General features: G+C 43.7%; 1 protein-coding gene across 7 annotated transcripts in view; it reads right to left on the reverse strand.

Annotated features, from left to right (window-relative positions):
* Window positions 1-20,652, reverse strand: part of dysf (dysferlin, limb girdle muscular dystrophy 2B (autosomal recessive)) — a 109,260-nt gene that overhangs the window by 33,854 nt on the left and 54,754 nt on the right. For 5 of the 7 annotated variants that reach the window (XM_084923589.1, XM_084923586.1, XM_084923588.1 and 2 more), the window contains 2 exons: window positions 9,223-9,282; window positions 340-438 (listed from right to left, as the gene is read on the reverse strand). In XM_084923589.1, the coding sequence (XP_084779715.1) occupies window positions 340-438; window positions 9,223-9,282 (159 nt within the window). The remainder of the gene's footprint in view (window positions 1-339; window positions 439-9,222; window positions 9,283-20,652) is intronic. The other 2 variants (XM_084923590.1, XM_084923591.1) reach the window with 1 other exon arrangement.

Here is a 20,652-nt window from a genome sequence, read left to right on the forward strand (position 1 = left end):
CCTGGGTGCTAAGAGGTTAATAAAGGGTTAGGTGGTTAATTTTCTCATGGATCAAATGGAAAAAGTAGGGCTGCTGCAAAGGGCTGGACCAGTAAAAGATGGATACAATTAATGCTTTAAATTAACTTACCACTTGAGCCACAGCTGCCTAAAGAATATAGCCAATTGCATGTTTGAAATTATGAATTCCCATATCATACTAGACAAACTTAATAAGAATCTTGTATCTAATTGTAACATTATATGTATTATTTGCAAGCTTCATTTGAAAGATATATACATTTAGTTAAGGAAAAAAAAAACATTTATTTCCTACAAGCACTTAACACACATCCTTACCTTGAGAGTGTCAAAGCCTTCCTCCAGATAAGTCGCACACTTGTTTTTCTCTCCAGTCGATGCATAGAACTTACTCCACCAGTCCATAATCTCTTCTCCCTGTTGGTCACACAATCAGATGTCAGAGTTTGGAAGGTTGAATAGGAGGTGCTGAATATAAATAAGGCTGTGTTGTTTGGTAAAACCCAAATGATACTTTTGAATCATTCAGGTTTGCTCTGCATGCAGTCTTATGGCTTGCATAATATTATTTAAAAAAATATTTGTGTTGGTTTGACTTCATGTTTGCGTTACTGTCTTGCTGCTTCATTTACCTGACGAGTCAAACTAAAAATAAATAAATAAATACTTCAAAGGTCATTTCCAATCCCACCAAATTGTCTGTGGCTACTGAAAGTGATTTTTGTGTCGTTTATGGGCTGTGTTTGTTTGATATCTGAACTTCTTCTGAAGAACCTTTGACCTTTCAAACCTGTTCAAAGTCCTGCAGTGAGTGCTATTTGACTTTGTAGAGCACTGCAGCGCTTTTCATGATTTTTCCAATGATCGCATGGCAACATCGAGTTAGCCAAGTTACGTCAACACAAGTAAAAATTGTCTCTGGTGACTCCATGGCATTAAGGTCATGGTATATGGGCGTTCTGAGGCAATGGAAACGGCCAACACTGGGATGGGAACTGGCACAAAGTGGACAAAAATCAACATGGACATAAGAAGAACCGAGTTATGCCAAAAGCGTCCAAAAATGTATATTTATTCATGAAGAAATTAATTATTCTGCTACCTTACTTCAAGCTCTTTTTCACCACTTCTCTCTATAACCTAGTAATATTCTTCAGGAATAAAAAATACTTGGTGCTTTCATTGTCTTTTTTGGGCGTTTTATGCTGATCAGACGAGGCCAGATGGGGTGAAAATGTTAACTACCTTCCCGAAAACACAAACTCACTGAGGCTGGACTGAAGTTATCTACCGAGAGATTGGCTGGTGTAGTTCATGTGATTAAGGGAGTATGAAAGAGGTCAGACTAAGAGGAATCCAAGTTTGTAATTTGGATTACAAACTTGTAATCCAATGTAACATACCCCTGCTTAAATTTAATACCAAGTTTTGACAAAAAAAAAACCATAATCTAAAAAAGGGTTTTTAGTCTTAGAAGCAAAATGTCTCTTAATTTGTCTTCTCCAAACGCATTACTTGTCAGTCTCTGGAAAACATTGATTGCTTTGATTTTATTATTTCCTAAGTATTTCTTTCTTTTTTGGAGCCAATCTGCACCTGAAACTGGGACTGTTGTGTAGGGCTGCACCAATAACACAGAGGTCAAATGAATATTGAGCAAAACTGAGTTCAGTTTATTGGTGTGGTCCTCCACAACAGTCCCTGGGTCTTATGAGGTGAGAAACTGGGATGGTTGTGAAGAACCGCAACAGTAAGCTTATAAAGAAATAAAAATACTGAGTAATATTGAGCTCATCCTATTGATGCGGCCCTCCACAATAGTCCCACTTTATAAAGATAGAAAGTTAATACTAAGCAGAATGGAGTTGTTGAACTAAATTAAGCTGATCTCACTTTTGCTTAATATACATTTTTAAGCTTATTGGTGTGGCCCTCCACAACAGTCCCAGTTTCTCGTGTAGCCTGCTGGGAAAATTAATTTTCCACCCTGAGTTAACAGATGGGGCAAATGTATGCAAGTGCAAAAGTTACCAAAATGAGATGCATTTACACATATTGCACTGCCAACATAATTTCACACCAGATGGGTGTCAGATACTGGAGCTCCATCATGATGCACAAGGGTTTTGGGTGCAGTTGGGCATATAGTTTCCCTTTTAAAAGGTCCACATTAAATGTTTTTTAAGTGCAATAAATCACTGGTGTAATAAATCACAGTGTTGTATTTCGTGCTTTGTTTCACCTAATTTTAATTTCTGCTGTTAGTTTGGCTTACAAAAGCTACTCGGTTGGGTTTGGGAAAAGATTGTGTTTTGGTTTGACAAAATTAACCCTGCAGCTAAAAAAAAAAAAAAAAAAAGCCTACCAATTTAAATGTGACACCAAAGGCCCTTACAATCATCAATAACCCTTTGCATCATGGCACAGATGCCAAAAGAACAGCAGCATCTGACGCTGGGGGATTATAATGCACTGGTAGTACATAATGTGTGAAAGGTTTCAGTGGTTTTGGCAAAACCACACCATCTCACACCCTTGGAATGGCATTTTTTATAAGTCGGTGCGCTCCAAAACTTACCCACTGTAACATCTAGTGTCAGCGTTAACAACAAAAGACAGGTCAGAGAGAAATTAAATTTCACCGTAGACTGCACGATCACTCAGTGCAGACGCACAAATGCTGACAGAATGTAACCACGCATTAAAGTAGAGGGATTAAACACATTTTAAGGAGCTTTTCAACACATTTCTTAATACTTATTCTCATAGCACATTAGGGGTTTCAATCCAAAATGAAACATACACCATAATAAAAAAAAAAGTAGAAGAAGAAATATATCCCTCTATTACAAAATGACTGCTGGCATTAAATCAAAGGCTGTTAAAGCCTTACTATTACAGCTATGAGTCATCCTGCGCTCACAATGTCGTTCTGTTTTGGAGGGTAAAATATATATCTTTGTTTTTGAAATCTTGACTGATGGCTTTTTGAGGTTTGGATTCATTTTGATTTATACGATGTGATTTTTGGGGAAATATGTGACATCTCGGAAAGAAACCCTGTTTCATGCGTTTTATCAAGACTTCCATTTTCTCAAGCGTGAAGCTGCCTCATCCATCAAATTTACTAAAAGTCTGCTCACATTGGCAACGCTGACCGCAGAGCTACTTAAAAGCTCATTTTTGATTATTTTCTCACAGAAGCGAAAAGTCTGTCCATCTCACTGTGTGTGTGTGTGTGTGTGTGTGTGTGTGATGGCAAGCTGCTGGCCCTGACACAACAAGGAAACAGCGACCACAAAAATGGAGAATACAGTGGGGACAGATCAACCTACAGTGTGTATCTTCACACACATACAAAAACACACATTTCATCCCCGCCCTGCAACCTTCAACTCTCTGAGGAACACTCCAGAAACACAGTTGTGACGCATGCGGCACTTTTTCCTTTGTGTGTGTGTATGTCTGTGTATGTAAAGGCATAAATGTTGAACAAAAGTGCTCTTATGGCACTGGGTTTGTGTGGAATCCCCTTTCTCCTACTTCCCACAAACTCTGAGACAGAAACACACACATGCACACAGGAGAAGTAGGGGGACTATGGAATTCCTGATTTTTCCAAAGTGGCAGCATGGCATGGAAAAGGTCAGCACGTGGCGTTTAACTAGGACATGACACACACACACATGCACGGTGCCCTGTGTCTGAGGCGTGAAGTGTCTGCTGTGTGTTTATGTGCCCTCTGTGTGCTGCTGGTGCCAAGCATTGATGACCAGGGCGCCAGAAAGTGAGTGTGTGTGTGTGTGTGTGTGTGTGTGTGTGTGTGTGTGTGTGTGTGTGTGTGTGTGTGTGTGTGTGTGTGTGTTCACTCAAGTCCACGACTCCTGATTCAGACAGATTAAGGCCGCCGGTGGAGTGTTCCAGACTGTGTACTAAGTATACACTCTGGAGATCGAACACACACACACACACACACACACACACACACACACACAGAGCCTGTAGTGGTCTGGTCAGGGTGTCGGTGTGGTTTGCAGCCTATCATTATGCCCTGTGGGGAAAGCCAGCCTAACCAAACCAGACTGGCACTGCCAAGAACTCTACGAGCAGAGCGACTGCATTTACATAAGAGTTCATAAGAGCGCCGAGCTGCTTCATAAAAGCTTTTTTGTGGGGAAACCCCATCCACAACAGAGTCAGAGGTCACAGGTGGGGCTGGAAGAGGCCTCCTTTAAACTTCACACACATAAAGAGCCAAATCTGACAGAGCGTTTAGGAGCTTTTTGTTGCCTTGTAATGTCAAAAACATACACATTTATCATGAGGGAGCTGCTCTCTAACAAGAAAAGAAAAGTGTTTTTAGATGAATTATAATCTGTGATAAGTTCCAGCATGCCAAAGTTCCAACAGCATGAATTGTGACCTTACATAATCGACAACATCAGGAGCCTCCCAAAAAGCTGCAATTCACCCGGTGAATCATCTGTGGAGGTTACTCTGTGGAACCGTAGACTGTGAATAAAAGATGGACTTTGCCACCATGACATCATTGCTTGGTTTGCCTAAATGTTAGCATTTTGGCCACTACCACCACCTGCTACTTTTAGAGCCAGAAGTGAGCATATTTGGACACAAGGGTGGAGGTCTAAAGGATCTGCTAACACTAACAAGCTCGGTTGGCAAGCACTTTTTGCACCAAATACATGCTAATTAGTCCTGAGAAACACAAAAGTAAGTAACTAAAACGTTACTTATCAAAACTGTAATGCACATTTCTTAGACTAACTGTACAACTAGTACATCTTTTGTCAAATAACTGCATTAAAAAAAAGAAGTTTGTGCTTCAGTTTTGATCTGTAAAACATGTTGTGCGTTCCTACTTTGTAGTAATTATTTCTGTGTGGGTGTGTGTGTTTGATGAACCAGCACAGTTCATGAAAGCAGTTTGTTTGGAGTAGCTGATAACTTAGCGGTCCAGATGATGACCTGGATGACTGAGAACTTTCACACTAATTAAGCTTAGTTTTCAGCTATAGATGCTGCTTGGTTGGATATGTTGGCTCACTTTGGTGGTCTGCAGCATACCCGGGAAGGCGTGCAGTGTCCTCTAATTTTATGCCAAAAACGTATGGTCCATTTCAACCAATCCGGCAACGTTGACTTCAAAGCACCCGAATCAAAAACTTTTCCTACCCAAAGATCGGTTGTCTACAGGAGAATTTTCTGAAGCAGCAAGCCATTCTGCCAAAAACTCAAATTTTCTTTGACCTCATTCCATACCTCTAAAATAAACTGGTCAGTGTGAAGAAAGTGGAAAAACTATGTTGGCTTCTTAGGCACAACTGTTTGCATGTATTTGTCATTTGCTCCACTGCGGTTTCAAGGCAGAACAGCAAACCTCAAGTAAAAATCTGTGGCATTTGCACATAAATGAATGTCTTCTTTGCTATCATTGACTGATATTACACAGGGCTGACTCAATCTACAGCATGTCCAGTTTCTGAAAGCTTTTTTCATATGCTGTTCTAAACTCATACCGCCGACTAGCCCATTTATCTGAAAAGCCAATCTGATATGCAGAAAACAATTTGTACTCAAATTCTCCCCAATTTAAAATAACCTCAGAAGCCTCAAAAAGCGACACAGGTTTTGAAAATAACAAACTTTCTTGCATTTGCAGTCCTCTCATAATCTGAGTTCTACTGACTGTTTGAGCAAGCTGTGCTGCTAGTAAACAGTCCATGCTATATGTAACACCAAAGACAATTGGGAATCATATATGGAGGACTAGCAAACATTAACTGACAGAATAGGAAGTCATGGACACTGATTTAGCTCACTGGGTTGAGAAGGTAACCCATATAGGCCTGGGTTCGAATCTGCCCTGAGGCCAGTAACTGTGCGTCTTACCCCTCATCCTGGCTTTCCTGGTATCTCTCCACTGTCCTGTTAAATAAAGGTTAACAAGTATAAAAAAAAGAACAGATAGCCTTAACCCTGATGCCCTAACTACCTAAATGTTGACTGTTGGCCTCAGATGCCAAGTCTGATAGGCTCTCTATAATGTGGGAAGCATCTGTGTCTGCATCTTTAGCTGCTAAATGGTCCGCTATGGTCACCAGCTACAGTAAATAATGTCCTTCTACTGTCAGCGAGATGTTGGGTGAATCAGGGTTTTCACAGCAGCTTTTTGAAAGTCTGTCTGATATCTGAAAGTTCAAACACTAACTTGCGACTAATGACAGACTTAAAAGTACACCAGTGCCATCTTTAAAAGCACAGACACATCTGGATGATGGTCTGGGCAACAAATATGTGCAGCGCTCAGATTCTGGAGTTGAACAGCAGCTTACATCAGTCTGTGGCTGAAATTAGCAGAACAAGAAAAACAATAATGATTTACTAAGCTATTTTGACATCTTGTTTCTGGTTACAGTGTCATTATAGGGCCATAAATGTGTGTTTCACAAACCCCCAAAAATGCCACAAAGTCGCCTGGCACAAAGCCATGTCAGTTAGTTTCTCTGGATCCAAAGCAGCCAGGAAGGATTTATGGAAGCTGAGGTAAACTGCAACATTTTCAGAGCAGGATTTTGACCAAAACTGACTGCTTTTTGGAGAAGAAGTGGAATAATTCTAATGAGAATTAATGGCAGAGGTACAATCGCAGTTTTTAAAGAAGGAGCAGAATTCATGTAAAAGCACGTCACCGATAGAAAAAGCAGACACAAAAACCAGATTATAGTGACCTGACAGATTTTTGAAATCCAGTTTCCTTATGGAAATGAGAAAACACAGAGGTTGGTTTGAACCACGATATATACTGTCATCGTGCACGCATTCTGCCGATGAGACGTGACATCTAATGTTCATTTTCCATCTGAGCGACGTTAGATCTCAGATATCACGAAAGGGGGGCTGGAGCCTCCGAGCTTTGAGGAGCCATGACGCTCCTGACAGCCGATCTTCTTAAACTTTTCCAACTCTGAAACTAAATCTGACTGATCTGCTTTGGAAGCGGCTCTGCTGAGCGCACACTCTGCTGCAGTAATCTGGTAATCATCAGACATACGCGCATGACCTGTTCTTTTGGTTTCGACCCAGAGATTAAGGATGCCAGGATTTACGGCACATGAGAGAGCATGCTTTCTTTCTCTGGTGCAGTGAGATATTAGCCGCCTCTTTTTGCTCCTTTAGTTGAAACTTTTCTGATTCTTTTCATTCTCTCTGCTTCCCTTTTAGTCACTTTCTCCCTCTCTCATTCATCCATCCCTCCTCTGTCTTTTAGTAAGAGCTCACAGAGAGTTGTGGTATAGAGGATCTATAAGCAGCTCTGTTGACTTTGGCCACGGCCAGACAGAAAACTGAGCTTTTAATTTGGCTGCTTTAAATATCTGACCCTTAATAAAACAAATATCTTTGTTTGGAGAGGAAGAAATCCCCCCCCCACCCCACCCCCCCAAATTCGAGCAAGAAAGGAAAGAGCACTACTGGATTTGTATGTTTGTGCGCTCAGGCTGGTCCGGGTCATGCTTAGTCTTCAAATTAACCTGGCTTAGATAAATAAAATAGAAGAATGTAACAAGCAGCGGAGCCCCCCCCCGCCCCAAGTTCAAATGTGGGATTAGATTTCCTGTGTAACCGCACAGCTCGGTGTGTCGCTCTGTAAAATCTGGCTTTCTCGAGTAGGATGCATTTTTCTGACACGAGACCAGCAAAGCAGCAAGTCTCCCGTTTCATCCTGGCAGCAGGGAAAAAAAGCCCCACTTTTATCTCATTCCAGATCGACCCTCATCTGTCTGCACTCAGTGTTATTCAACAGTGTCTTACTTCAAATAAACTTTGTTGATAGATAGCAAAACTAAAACTGTGCTACTGTCTACACACTGTGACCTGGCATCACCTGCAACATTGTTTATTAGTTTTAGATTTTGACTGCTTTTTTACTAATTAATGTTTGTTTTTTTTACTTAGAGATGGCAAAAATTTCACACAGACTGTTTTGGACCCCATCCATTTCTAGGGTCTTTTCAGCCCGGTTTTTGGGGTATAATAGGCAGGTAGGTGTTTCTAAGTAGTGCTGAAAAACAGCTGGTTGGAAGTGAGGGCTCACATTCACACCTATTGCCAGATAAGAACCACTGGGCCACAGGCATAAGGACTTGTCAGCAATCCCCTGGCAACTAGTCTCTGACTGGTTGGTGAGTGCTTGCTGGCTGTTACTGAGCCTGTGTGAGTAGGAACCTAACCTGGAGTACCCAGAGAAATACGCAGGCAATGGAGGAACATGCAAACTCCACATGAAAAGGCCTCATTATTGCAGGCACATGCTACTATAGTTTGTTGGTGCAGTAATAAGTAATGAATGTCACTGCAAAAAACAAAAAAAACCCTCAGGTTTTGAATCCGAGGTGTCAGACATAAAGAGAAACCTTTTTCCATATTTTCACTGACCTGAAAGAGCAGCATTTCACATTAGATGGTTTTTTTTTTTTTTTACCCAAATTCCAGCATTGTATTTTGAGAGCATATTAAACATCTTTTCAACAAGTTTTTGCTGAGTGACAAAGACCTTCTTCAATTTTGTAAGAAAATATAAAACACCTTGCTGTTTTTGCAGTGGAAAACAGCCAAATGATGATATCCATTAGAGAATCAAATTAATAAAATAGAGTTACATACAGTAACTTGAATTAAATTTTTTTTTGACAGCCATTTTCATTTTACAGCAGCTTTTTCCTTGTGGACTCCTAACAACATCCACTGTATGAATTTTATCAACAGTTGCAACCTCGCTAACATCTTGAGTTGTAACAGACTTGTCTCATGGTGCATGTGGTACACAAATGAGCCAAATGATAAGAAGGGAGACCGAACATTTGGCTCAATGCTGTGTTCAATATAAGAGCGACATCAGTTTCCACTAGTATCCTCAGCCTGGCGACCACTGTAAACATTTCCTGGCTCTGGTGTAGACCTTTTTAAAAAAATCTAGACAGTCTGTTGCCAATATGAGCAGATTTGCAGTAAGTATCCACTTTCTCTTTAGTATGTGAAAAAAAGATAATTAAATGGGAGGCTGGAAGGTATGATGTATGGATGGATGATGAAAAAACAAGTGCAATGAAAAGTAAATGCAAAGCATGACTGACATTCTTGTTCAATGAATGAAATGAATGACAAGATGAGTTTGTTACCTACATGAAGGCTGGAACTAGAGGTTGAAAGGTTAATGATAGCAGAACTGGTTCCATCCGCAAGCTACAACACATATATATACACACAGAAACACACACTTTCAGGTTAGTTTGTTAGAGTTAGCTTCAATATTTGCAACACATCTCAATGATGAATCATAAAAGACAATTTGAAAGTGTTAATCACTCAAAAAGGAGGAACATGATATTAGAAATATACATGAAAATTACAACATTAGACACTGTTAGACATTATCTACTAACATTTGAAGGGACATCAAAGACTCAAACACACAGAAACATCACTGTCACCATCGTGGGTTCTAAACATGAACTTAGTGTGCAATTGTGTTATTTCCCTGGAAGGTCCCACTATGGAAGAAATGCAGATACCCAGGTCTAAGTCATCACTGTAGATGACCACAGCCCTAACCCCAACTCTAACCCAAGGCAATCAGAATATGCCTTTTTTTTCTCCATGATATTGGTAAAATACAGAAGTAATAAATCTGTTTTATCTTCCACCAAAATACACATTAGAGAAAGACTGGGGTTAGGGTTAGTAACGGCCTTATACTTCAGAGAATTTACTCTGATGGACTGTGACAGAACCCAGATTAGGAGGACAAAGAGCCAGATTTACTAAACATGGGTGATTTACAACAGCTGAGCTGTTTTTATTATCATCGCACAGTTAGTTAATTTCAAAATCAAACATAAAAAACACACCTTTTTTCTGTATTAAATATCATACCATGCATCATATCATGCATCATATCATGCATAATTAGCAGTAAATTATGTGTCGCAGATGCTAGTAAATCAGTTTGAGCGTCTTTATAAAAACAAACAGTATTTTTTCTTTTACACCACTGTATAATTGTACAGTGCTATATAAACACAACTCACATGAATTTAAAGGCCAGTTTGCATTCGCACCACTCATTAGTAAATCTGGCCTCAAGTGTTTAGACAAAGTTAGAGATCAGCTGAGAACAGAGAAGGATAGAACAAAGATAGGATGGGAAAATCTGAATGTGCCGTCATCACCTTGCAGTGGTAGACTTTATATAAAAAAAAAAAATGTATGGACATAACTTGTAGATATTTGTAACAATAGAACCTTCAGAAAAAAACTCCTAATGACTTTATGACCTCTTACATTAGTCTGAACTCTTACTATAATTTAATTTACTTTATAGTCCAATAATAGTTATAAATCAGGATGAAAGCATCGTTTATGTTAGGTTGGGCCAACCTTGTTATTTACATGTCAGTACTCAATAAGCATGCAGTGACCTTGTTTTCACAGTCAGATCCCCCCGTCCTGACAGTTCCTCGACAGTCCTTGGAGCACCTCTGCCAGGTCTAAGGGGGTAAATACTGATGCCTTTATAACCAAAAGCCTGAGTAGCAAAATCGGTGGAAAGTAGGTTTGTGCTCACGGAAGATGATGCAGGTAACCAACGATGGTGAGAATGATTGCCAAAAGTTAACAAATCATAGTGATATTTGGCTTGTTTCCCAACTGATTATTTTACGATTCCTATTAAAGAGAATCTATCTCACTACTGTGTGATCTCTTGTAAAAAGGATGCTTGTGCACGTACAGATCCAACCTTTTTGTTTAACCAGGTTTTATGTTTGTCATTTTACTGTTGAGTTATTGACTGCTGAGTACAGGGAAGAGCAGCGTAGAGAGAGAGACTGAAAAACTTAGATGAACTATAGGCCGAAAGAGAAAAAGATTTTACTAAATATGGAAGTGGAAAATGAAGACTATGTCTGTCTCTCTTTGTGTCTCCAGGATTACTGCTGCTGGTGAAACGGTATGTATTATGGAAGTGGATAGTGTCCCAGACATTGGAGAAAATCGTCCAGCCCTAGTAATAGTAGTAAACCCTAGTGAATTTTCAAACATGTGTAATGATTTCAAATTGGAAAACAGAGTATCAGTATTTGTTTGGTTGGAGCAATCTGAACTAATAGCAATAATTCGCTGGAAAAAAAATGCAGCTCTTAAATGCTAAACTTCTTTAAAAATCAGAACAAAGTTAAGTGGTTTTCAACCCATGTTTAACCAAGGTTACATGCAACCTGATCTCAGTGAATAATGTGAAGTGACCACAGCCTCCTCAAAATGCATTATGTGGTGATGGCACACAAGGCACCAGGAAAACAATGCCAATGGAAAGTCAATAAGGAGTTTGGTTGTGGTGGGTGGACAAATTCCCTGGCAATGATGTTGCCGCAAAAGCTGACGACCCATCCAGAGGTGGGTGTGAGTGTGCTGGTAGCTTGAATTACACAAAATTGTCACATAAGGGAGTGGAGTCATTATGAATTGCTGTGGACATCACTGTCCACTAAACTGTGGACAGCGATGTCCTTGTAGTACTATAAATAAATTAGTTATCTATAGTTCCAATATTCAAGTATCCAATTGGACACTTGATTTGATTTGACTACAACTGGTTGCCACATGTCTCTGCTGACTTTGACTTTCATGAAGAAACCTCAGCGTTTAATCATTTTATTTTGCACAAGCTGTGAACTGATCACCATCCCACTTTTATTCTTTAAAAGTTTGCAATCTTCAAGTTAAGAAGAAACAGATGAAGCTCCACAAAGATTGATTATCAAAGACCAATTTAATTAAGCAAGTTAGCTGTGCGCCAAGTTTGGGTTTTTGCATTTTTTTTAAGTGCAACGAAGAATTTCAGCAGTACAAAGAATCCGCTGAAACAAAGCTGCTTGTTGCTGATCAAATGTCGCACTTTGCTCCATTAATTTACAACTTCTAACTCATCGCCCGGTCTGAATCTGCAAATTGGGTTAACAAGAGTGCAGATTTTCTTTTTTCTTTTTAAGCTGTCACTGCAAATTTATCATCCAGTTGCGTGACTGTTATTGTACCCACACAAAGCTGTTCTGATGATGAACTGCACATTTTAATTGGATAAGGGTGTTAATGTCAGGGAGTGTACACTGATTTCAACACCCGCAGACGCACTAATTAACCTCGCTTATTTAGCTCATGTTGTACATATTTTTTTGAACTCCCATGTCACTAAACATTTACCGCTGCCCTCCCCCCTCAAACACAACAAGGCAATTGAGGTTTTGCATCAGTGCAAGAGAATGGAAAAATGGTCAGTGTCGTAAGAATGAGGTAACAGCAGTATATTAGAGACAGTCCCATGATGTCTCCTTATGTTAAATAGTGCACGTATTTGTGTGTATGTGTTTTCCTTATGATGTAAATGCATAAAGCACGTCTCCATAATGTTGATCATTCAGTTTTAACATGAAGTTTTGGTAGGTTTAGTCAAGGGTTTAATTATCATTTAGATAAATTAAAGTCAATGTAATGTCCTCTAAGTGACAGAAACACACATTTGTGTGTGTGTGTGTGTGTGTGTGTGCGCGTGTGCGCAGCTTTTGTGGCGCCTGTGGGTTAAGGGATACCAAGGAGGGCCGCACAGAGAAATTAAAAAAGGGAAAAATTCCAGCAGGCATTTCAAGACGATGAAAGGATCAGTGAGGGGATGATTGGCTGATGAACCACAACAATGAAGCGAGAGAGAGGAAACGGAGGAGGATAACATGAGGATTCCCCCTAATGAGCTGCCACATTAAAACAGCTGCCAGCTTGATCGATAGAGAAGGGAAGAAGGAATGAGAAAATGAATTAAAAGGGTAAAGAGGGGAAGGCAAAAGACGGATGGAGAGAGAGAGTGTGAGAAAAACTGGGTTGACTGGAGAGGGAAAATAAAAAACAGAGGTGAAGCAAGCTTGAAAAACAGAAAGATGGAGAACAATAAAATGGAGAGATGAAAGGATTACTGAATAGATGAAAACTGCGCAAAAGAAAGTATGGCTAAAGTGAAGATAACAAGAATGGCGATAAATAGAGATAGTAAAGTAGGAAGGAAATTAGAAGGGAAAGGGCAGAGGGATGTAAGGAATGGAAGGATATATAATGAGTGAAAATAAGGACAGAAGAAGAGATGGAGCAAAGGAGGTTTTACTGGGAAAAGGGTGACAGAAAAGGGAATAGAGTTAAGTAAAAATTTTATGTAACAAGGAAAAGAAGCAAGGAAGGAAGGCAGAAGAAAAACACAATTTGGTAAAAGCTAAAAAGAGCCAGGAAACTGTGAGAAGAAAAGAAGGAACAACAACTGATAAATAAAAGGAAGAAGTTAGTTAGACAGCAACAAAAAACAGATTTCGAGAGTGCATCTAAAAGAAGGTAAAAGGCCACTGAGACATCAGCTACTACCTTGTGGGCCAATGGTCATTATGCTAAAAGGCAGCAACAGCACAAACGCAATTAAGTTATCAAGTTCAGTGAGTGTTATTAGTCAGCTGTGTTGGCACATCTACCAGTCAAACTGGCGGTGTTCCTAACTTTAAGCCCCAGTTTGGCACAAGTTTTATCTGTCGGACAGATGGCCCCTCATTCAAGTCTAGAATACTTTGGTATATAGAGAAGTTCATGGTCGACACAGTCAATACAAGGTGCCCAGGTCCTGTGCCTACAAAACAAGCCACAATGCTCAGGCCTCCACTGCTGTGCCTGGAATTTAGTTTTCTTGAAATGTGGTGCCGTGGATTATGGACACCACTTTTGCCATGTCTTTACACAATGTTCCAAGAAGCAAATTGGCAAAGCAAGGCCATATGTCAATAGTTGTTTTTTGTTTGTTTGTTTTTTAGAGGGAAGAGGCTTTGTCTTGGCAACCCTTGCAAATCAACCAATTGCATTTGAGAAGCAGCATCTGTCTGTAATGTGTCCTTTTAAATCCTATGGAAGCAGTAAGGGTGTAGGTAGTACAGACTTTATGGACTTCATAGAGTCCTATAAAATCATTCTTTTTCATATGACTGGGCATTTCTCCTATTAAGCTGGTCATTTTACCCTGGGAGTCCATTAGGGGTAGTTCACTTCTCGAGGAAGCCCAAAGTGGCTACTTGAGGAACTGCAGTTTTTGGCAATTAAGCATCCATTTTTCAGCACTGGATATTTTACAAAGGAGGAAAGTGGCAGGAAGTGATAAAAAAAAGTAGTGTGGGGAAAAGCTGAATGTAAAGAATGAAAAGAAGCAAATAATCGTTTTATTGTGCAGAGGAGAAAGAAGAGGGAGAACAATAGACAGAAGCAAAGGAGGAAGACCGAGGGTTTTGAAAAGCAAAGAAAATAAATGACAGCTGATGACAGCAGAGAGGGGAAACTGAGGAGAAGAAAAGAAGAAGTGATAGACATCAGCAAGAAGGTGCAGGGCTCCAAAACAGAAGTCTTGAATTGTTTTACTCTCACAGAGGAGGCTGACAGAAATCACGAGCTTGGAATTCTTTCCAGAAAACTCATAAGTCCTCTGCAGATTCACTGTCTTCAAAAGTTACTTCAGTATTCTCAAAGGGGCCAATCCAGTGGTTTTCCATGTTGTAGCCCATTAACTTCAAATCCTGCACACTTAAACATTACTGCAGAACATTTTCCAAGGCCTGCCACACTGTCTTCAGTGATTTCTGAACAGGCAACCATTGGTTTTGCATAATTACAGTTCAGAGCAAATACCAACTAGCAGAGACAACCCGTCTATTCTTTTAGTTATGTTAAAGGAATATTTTCATATTTTGATGAGTGTTTACTTTCTTATCATGGCTGCCAGATGGGTATTTTAGCATAAAGATTGTAGACAAGGGTGCCAGTACCTTTACCATCTCCAAAGGTAAGAGCAAGACTTCTAACCTTAATGATCATGTAGGCTGTTTGTCCCTACCCTCTGACCTAACATACAATTATCATAGTGCTGAAAAATAGACTGGCCATTTTTGATGACACAATGCTATTGTAAAAGTATGGTTAAGTTTAAACAGAGTTAAATGTTGAGACTTTTTAGAACTCCTTTAATGCCACTAAAAAGTGCCCACAAACATGCTTAACCAGTGTGGTGGTCCAAGTGACAACAACCCAGGGCTTTAAAATGAAGCCAAAACACGAGTGCCAAAAAGTGCAGTTTTTCTAATGGACACATAGGGCTGACTTCACAAGTTTGTCAGTCCCCAACAGGGTCTTATGTTAAACTGTTAAAATAAAAAACATATTTGAGGGGAAAGAAAATAGTGTTTTCTTCAATAGACTATAAAGCTATGTCTTCACAGAAACCAGTACAGTGCCATGGCGACCAGACACCGTAGAAATGACACTTGTTGACTTCAAGCTACAGGTGACGCAAAGTATGCGAGTCCTGAAATACACTTTCCTCAACTTGGAGGCAAGCAACTGAAGTGATTGTCAATAAGAGTGCCAGATACCACAGATAAACCTATGACCTGGTAGTGAATACATTAGCGGATTACCTAGGCAACTGGAGTCCGCTGGCGACCAATGGTCAACTTCGAAGAGATGCATGACAAGTGAATCGCTCCCTGCGTGAGTGACAAATGTGCCAATGCAGGCAGCTGGAGCCAATCAGTGTCTGCTAGACCTCATCCATTGCTTCAAGTCATTAAATTCAACTGAATTCAATTTTTGTGTACATATGGGGTAGCTGTAGCTCTGGTGGTAGAGCAGGTCATGTACTAACTGGAAGGTTGGTGGTTCAATCCCCGTCATGCCAAATATCATTGGGCAAGATACTAATACAAAGTTCCTCTCCGAGTAACTCCCAAGTTAGATTAAGATTTTGTCATCCAAATCAAATTGATTCTGACTCTGAATAAGAAACCCATCACGTCAGAGACCAAAACTCTACTGGTGAACCTTGAAAATGGAAAGTTTATATTGGCTGTGTGTGGTTATGCATGCTGCAAATATAAAAAACACCTTTGACATAAACTACAGTTTGGTTCAGAAGCAGAAGCAGACATGTTCTTGTACCATTAGTAGTTATTAGTAGTTATTATTATTATTATTATTATTATTATTGTGGTGGACCACTGGAGGGCTCCACTCACACCCAGTTCTCAGGAAGTGTTGTTGCTGTGTTTTGGAGGGAAAGTGTTCAGTTGTGTGGTGATGAGCAATAAACGAGCAGTGTTAATCGAGAGCTCTCGTGTCGTCTGTGTTTACCTCCACATTGGTGACCCCTGACTCGAACATGCTGCAGTCCGATGGTGGCACCGACTCCGCTCTGGATGCATCAGCAGCCGCCAGCCCTCTGCCTCCGGCTGCAGCTACGTTTGCTGTGGCGCTCGAGCTGCCGGACTTTTGGCTTCACGATCCCCCCGTCGTGGTTCGTGCACGTGGAGGCTTAGTTCGCCCTTCGTGGCATCTCGGCTGACGACACGAAATATCACCATGTGGTGGCGTCGTGCGTTGACTCTCCTCCGGGACCCACCCACCCGAGGGAAGTACGCCGCCCTTAAGGAGCTGCTTCTTCGGCGCTATGCCCTCTCCGACGCAGAGCGAGCCGAGAAGCTCCTCTCCCTCTCAGGCCTGGGTGGCGGTACGGCTCTCGAACTGATGGAGCACATGCTATCCTTTCTCGGACCGGACGACGGGGGATTCCTCTTCACCCACATCTTCCTCCGACAGCTGCCGGCGGCCGTGAGAGCCGGCCTCGCCAACTCTCCGCTTCTGGGCACGAAGGATTATCGCTCCCTGGCTGAGGACACGGATCGTATTCTCCTGGCTACCCGCACTTTCCACGATCACGACCTAGTTCCAGCCTCGCCGGCGGCGCCTTCCACTTCCCCGCTGACCTGCCACGACGTACCCGATCCTTCGCTGACGGCAAAGATCGCGGCACAGCGACACCACGGACGGGACCTCTGTTTCTACCATCAGCGTTTAGGCGCCGGAGCGCGCCGCTGCCTGCCGCCTTGCGCTTTTCCGACCCTGGGACATGGACCCTGCCAGCGCGCTGTAGTGGCCGCGACCGCTGGCGACAAAGAAAAACTGCTCTTCATAGAAGACTCGCGCTCTGGGAGACGTTTCCTGGTCGACTCCGGCTCCCAGAAGAGCCTCCTTCCCCCGTCCGGAGCCGACAGTTTGGCAGCGGGCTGCGGACCGCAGCTTATTGCGGCTAATGGCTCTCCCATCGCAACGTTCGGGGAAAGGTCCATGACTGTTTGTTTTCATGGTCGGGATTTCCAATGGACCTTTGTTGTTGCCGCTAGCTCTGTACCTTTTTTGGGCGCCGATTTTCTTTGTGCCCACGGACTGCTGGTCGACGTCGCTAACAGACGCTTAATCGATGCACTGTCTTTTTCTTCAATACCCTGTTTCACTCGCGCCATCGAGCCCCTGAATCGGGCTAATTTAGTGACTTCAGGGAATGTTTTTCAGCGTTTGCTCATGGAGTTCCCTTCACTGACTGTTCCTAATTTCTCGAACACTGCAACAAAGCATGGGGTTGAACATTATATTCCAACGGTCGGTCCCCCGGTGTTCGCACGCGCGCGCCGCCTCGACCCCGCGAAACTCTCCATCGCTCGGGAAGAGTTTGCCGCAATGGAGCGCCTCGGCATAGTGCAGCGCTCGAATAGTGCCTGGGCTTCTCCGCTACACGTGGTGCCCAAGTCTGACAGTCGGTGGCGGCCGTGTGGGGATTTTCGCCATTTGAATAATGTCACGGAGAACGACCGTTACCCCATTCCCCACATCCAGGATTTTTCCGCCCACCTCGCCGGCACCTCGATTTTTTCTAAAATTGACTTGGTGCGGAGGTATCACCAGGTTCCCGTGCGCGCCAAAGACGTCCCCAAAACTGCCGTTATTACCCCTTTCGGCCTGTTTGAATTTTTGCGCATGCCATTCGGCCTGAAAGGCGCCGCCCAGACTTTTCAGCGGTTGATGGACTCTGTTTTGCGCGGGCTGCCTTTCGTCTTCGTGTACCTTGACGATATATTGGTGGCCAGCTGCTCTGAGAGTCAGCACGCGTCCCATCTGCATCAGGTTTTCCAGCGCTTGGCGGCACACGGCCTGATCGTCAACCCCTCCAAGTGCCAGTTCGGCTTGCCGGTTCTGGATTTCTTGGGCCACCGCATTTCCGCTGACGGTGTGGTTCCATTGCCAGACAAGGTCCGGGCCGTTTCGGCTTTTCCGCGTCCTGCATCCGTTAAAGCGCTGCAGGAGTTCTTGGGGATGGTCAATTTCTACAACCGCTTTCTCCCCAGAGCTACGCACCTGCTGCAGCCTCTCTATGCTGCCTTGAGGGGTAAAACAGCTAAGGACCCGATTGATTGGCTCCCTGAACGCATCCAGGCATTTTCTGGGGCCAAGACCGCGCTGGCAAACGCCGCCCTGCTGGCCCACCCATTTCCGTCGGCGGAGATTGCGTTGACCTCCGACGCGTCGGACGTGGCAGTGGGCGCAGTGTTAGAACAGCGGTTTCCGGTGTCTGGCAACCGCTCGCTTTTTTTAGTCGCACGCTTAGGGACAGTAAGCGCAAATATAGCGTTTTTGACAGGGAGTTGCTGGCCCTACACCTCGCGACACGGCATTTTCGTTTTTTCCTCGAGGGTCGGAGCTTCACCGCGTACGTCAATCATAAACCTTTGACATTTGCGATGTCCAAGGTCTCTGATCCGTGGAGCGGGCGCCAGCAGCGCCAGTTGGCAGCCATTTCCGAGTTCACAACTGACATTCAGCACGTGGCTGGTAAGTCCAACTGCGTGGCTGACTGTCTATCCCGCGTGCTGGTTTCTCCCGTTTATGTTGGCATAGACTTTGAGGCTATGGCCACTGACCAACAGGCCGACCCGGACGTCCTTGCCCTTCGGTCTGCGCAAACGGGCCTTGTACTGGAGGACAGACCCGTGTGGAACGGCGGGCCTAGCCTGCTTTGCGATGTTTCCACCAGCCGTCCACGCCCTGTAGTTCCCCTTTCGTGGCGTCGTCACGTTTTCGACTCCGTACACACCCTCTCTCATCCAGGCGTCCGGGCCTCGGTCAAGCTGGTCAGCTCTAGGTTCATTTGGCCGGGCCTTCGTAAATCGGTGAAAGACTGGGCAGCCGCGTGCATCCCATGCCAACGTGCTAAGATCCATAGGCACACACAGGCGCCCCTCGAATCCTTCCGCGTTCCAGGGAGGCGTTTTGATCATGTGCATGTGGATCTGGTTGGTCCTCTGCCGCAGTCACAAGGTTTCACGCACCTTTTGACTGTAGTGGACCACACAACCCGCTGGCCTGAGGCAGTGCCTCTGGCGTCCACTACAGCAGCAGCAGTGGCCAGGGCATTTTTGTCAACGTGGGTTTCGCGTTTCGGTCCCCCCGCCGACATCACCTCAGACAGGGGCCCCCAGTTCGTTTCCGAGCTTTGGTCTGCCATGGCTGACGGCCTGGGGGTCAAGGTCCACCGAACCACTGCGTACCACCCGCAGGCCAATGGGATGTGCGAACGTTTCCACCGGTCGCTTAAGGCCGCGTTCCGTGCTTCTCTCACAGATGGCAACTGGGTTGACCGCCTTCTATGGGTTTTACTGGGGTTGTGCTGCGCGGTTAAAGAAGACCTTGGGGTTTCCCCGGCTGAACTTGTCCTTGGTCAGCCCCTCCGGGTCCCCGGGGAATTCTTGCCTGAGAGCCCACCCCAGTGCTTCGCTCCCTCTGTGCTGTCTCTCCGTCCCCCAAGAGACTCGTTTTCTCTTCCTGGCCCAGTGCACCATTGTGTGCCCGACACCTTTGTTCCGAGGTCGTTGGACTCTTCGCAGTTTGTTTTTGTCAGGCATGACGCTCATAGGCCTCCGCTGCGTCCACTGTATGACGGCCCCTTTAGGGTTATTCAACCAGGCCGGAAGCATTTCCTTTTGGATTTTGGGGGTCGGCAGGAGGCTGTTTCTATTGACAGACTTAAACCAGCACATGTGCTTCTGGATGACCAGGTGGTGCCGGCTCAGGCCCCCCGCCGTGGCCGCCCACCTTCCACTGGACTGGACAACCCTGCTTCTTCCTCTGGGAGCGCCCCCCACCTGGCGGGGCCCGACCTATCTTCAGTTTTTCCTGACCGCCCATGCCAGCCTGGCCCTCAGGCTCGTTTCCCCTCCGCCAGCTCTCCTCCTCCCCGGTTCAGCTGTTCTGGGCGTTTAATTAAAGCAAGGGTTCTGGACTAGGGGATGACCCTACTGGGTGTTCGGGGGGGGCATGTGTGGTGGACCACTGGAGGGCTCCACTCACACCCAGTTCTCAGGAAGTGTTGTTGCTGTGTTTTGGAGGGAAAGTGTTCAGTTGTGTGGTGATGAGCAATAAACGAGCAGTGTTAATCGAGAGCTCTCGTGTCGTCTGTGTTTACCTCCACATTATTATTATTATTAAACTTAATAATCAATAGCCCAGCAAGCACTTATTACATTTATTTACTTATTGTTGGGCCTACTTAGGCCCAACTGGGCCAAGCTTCAAACATTTTTGTGTTTTTATACGCACTGCAGCAGATCCATTTTGTGCTTTCTATTGGAAACATAACATTTCGCCATCCTTACCACA

This window comes from Perissodus microlepis, chromosome 3 (genome assembly GCF_051167445.1).
Source record: "Perissodus microlepis isolate ML-2025 ecotype Zambia chromosome 3, ASM5116744v1, whole genome shotgun sequence".
Lineage (NCBI taxonomy): Eukaryota > Metazoa > Chordata > Actinopteri > Cichliformes > Cichlidae > Perissodus > Perissodus microlepis.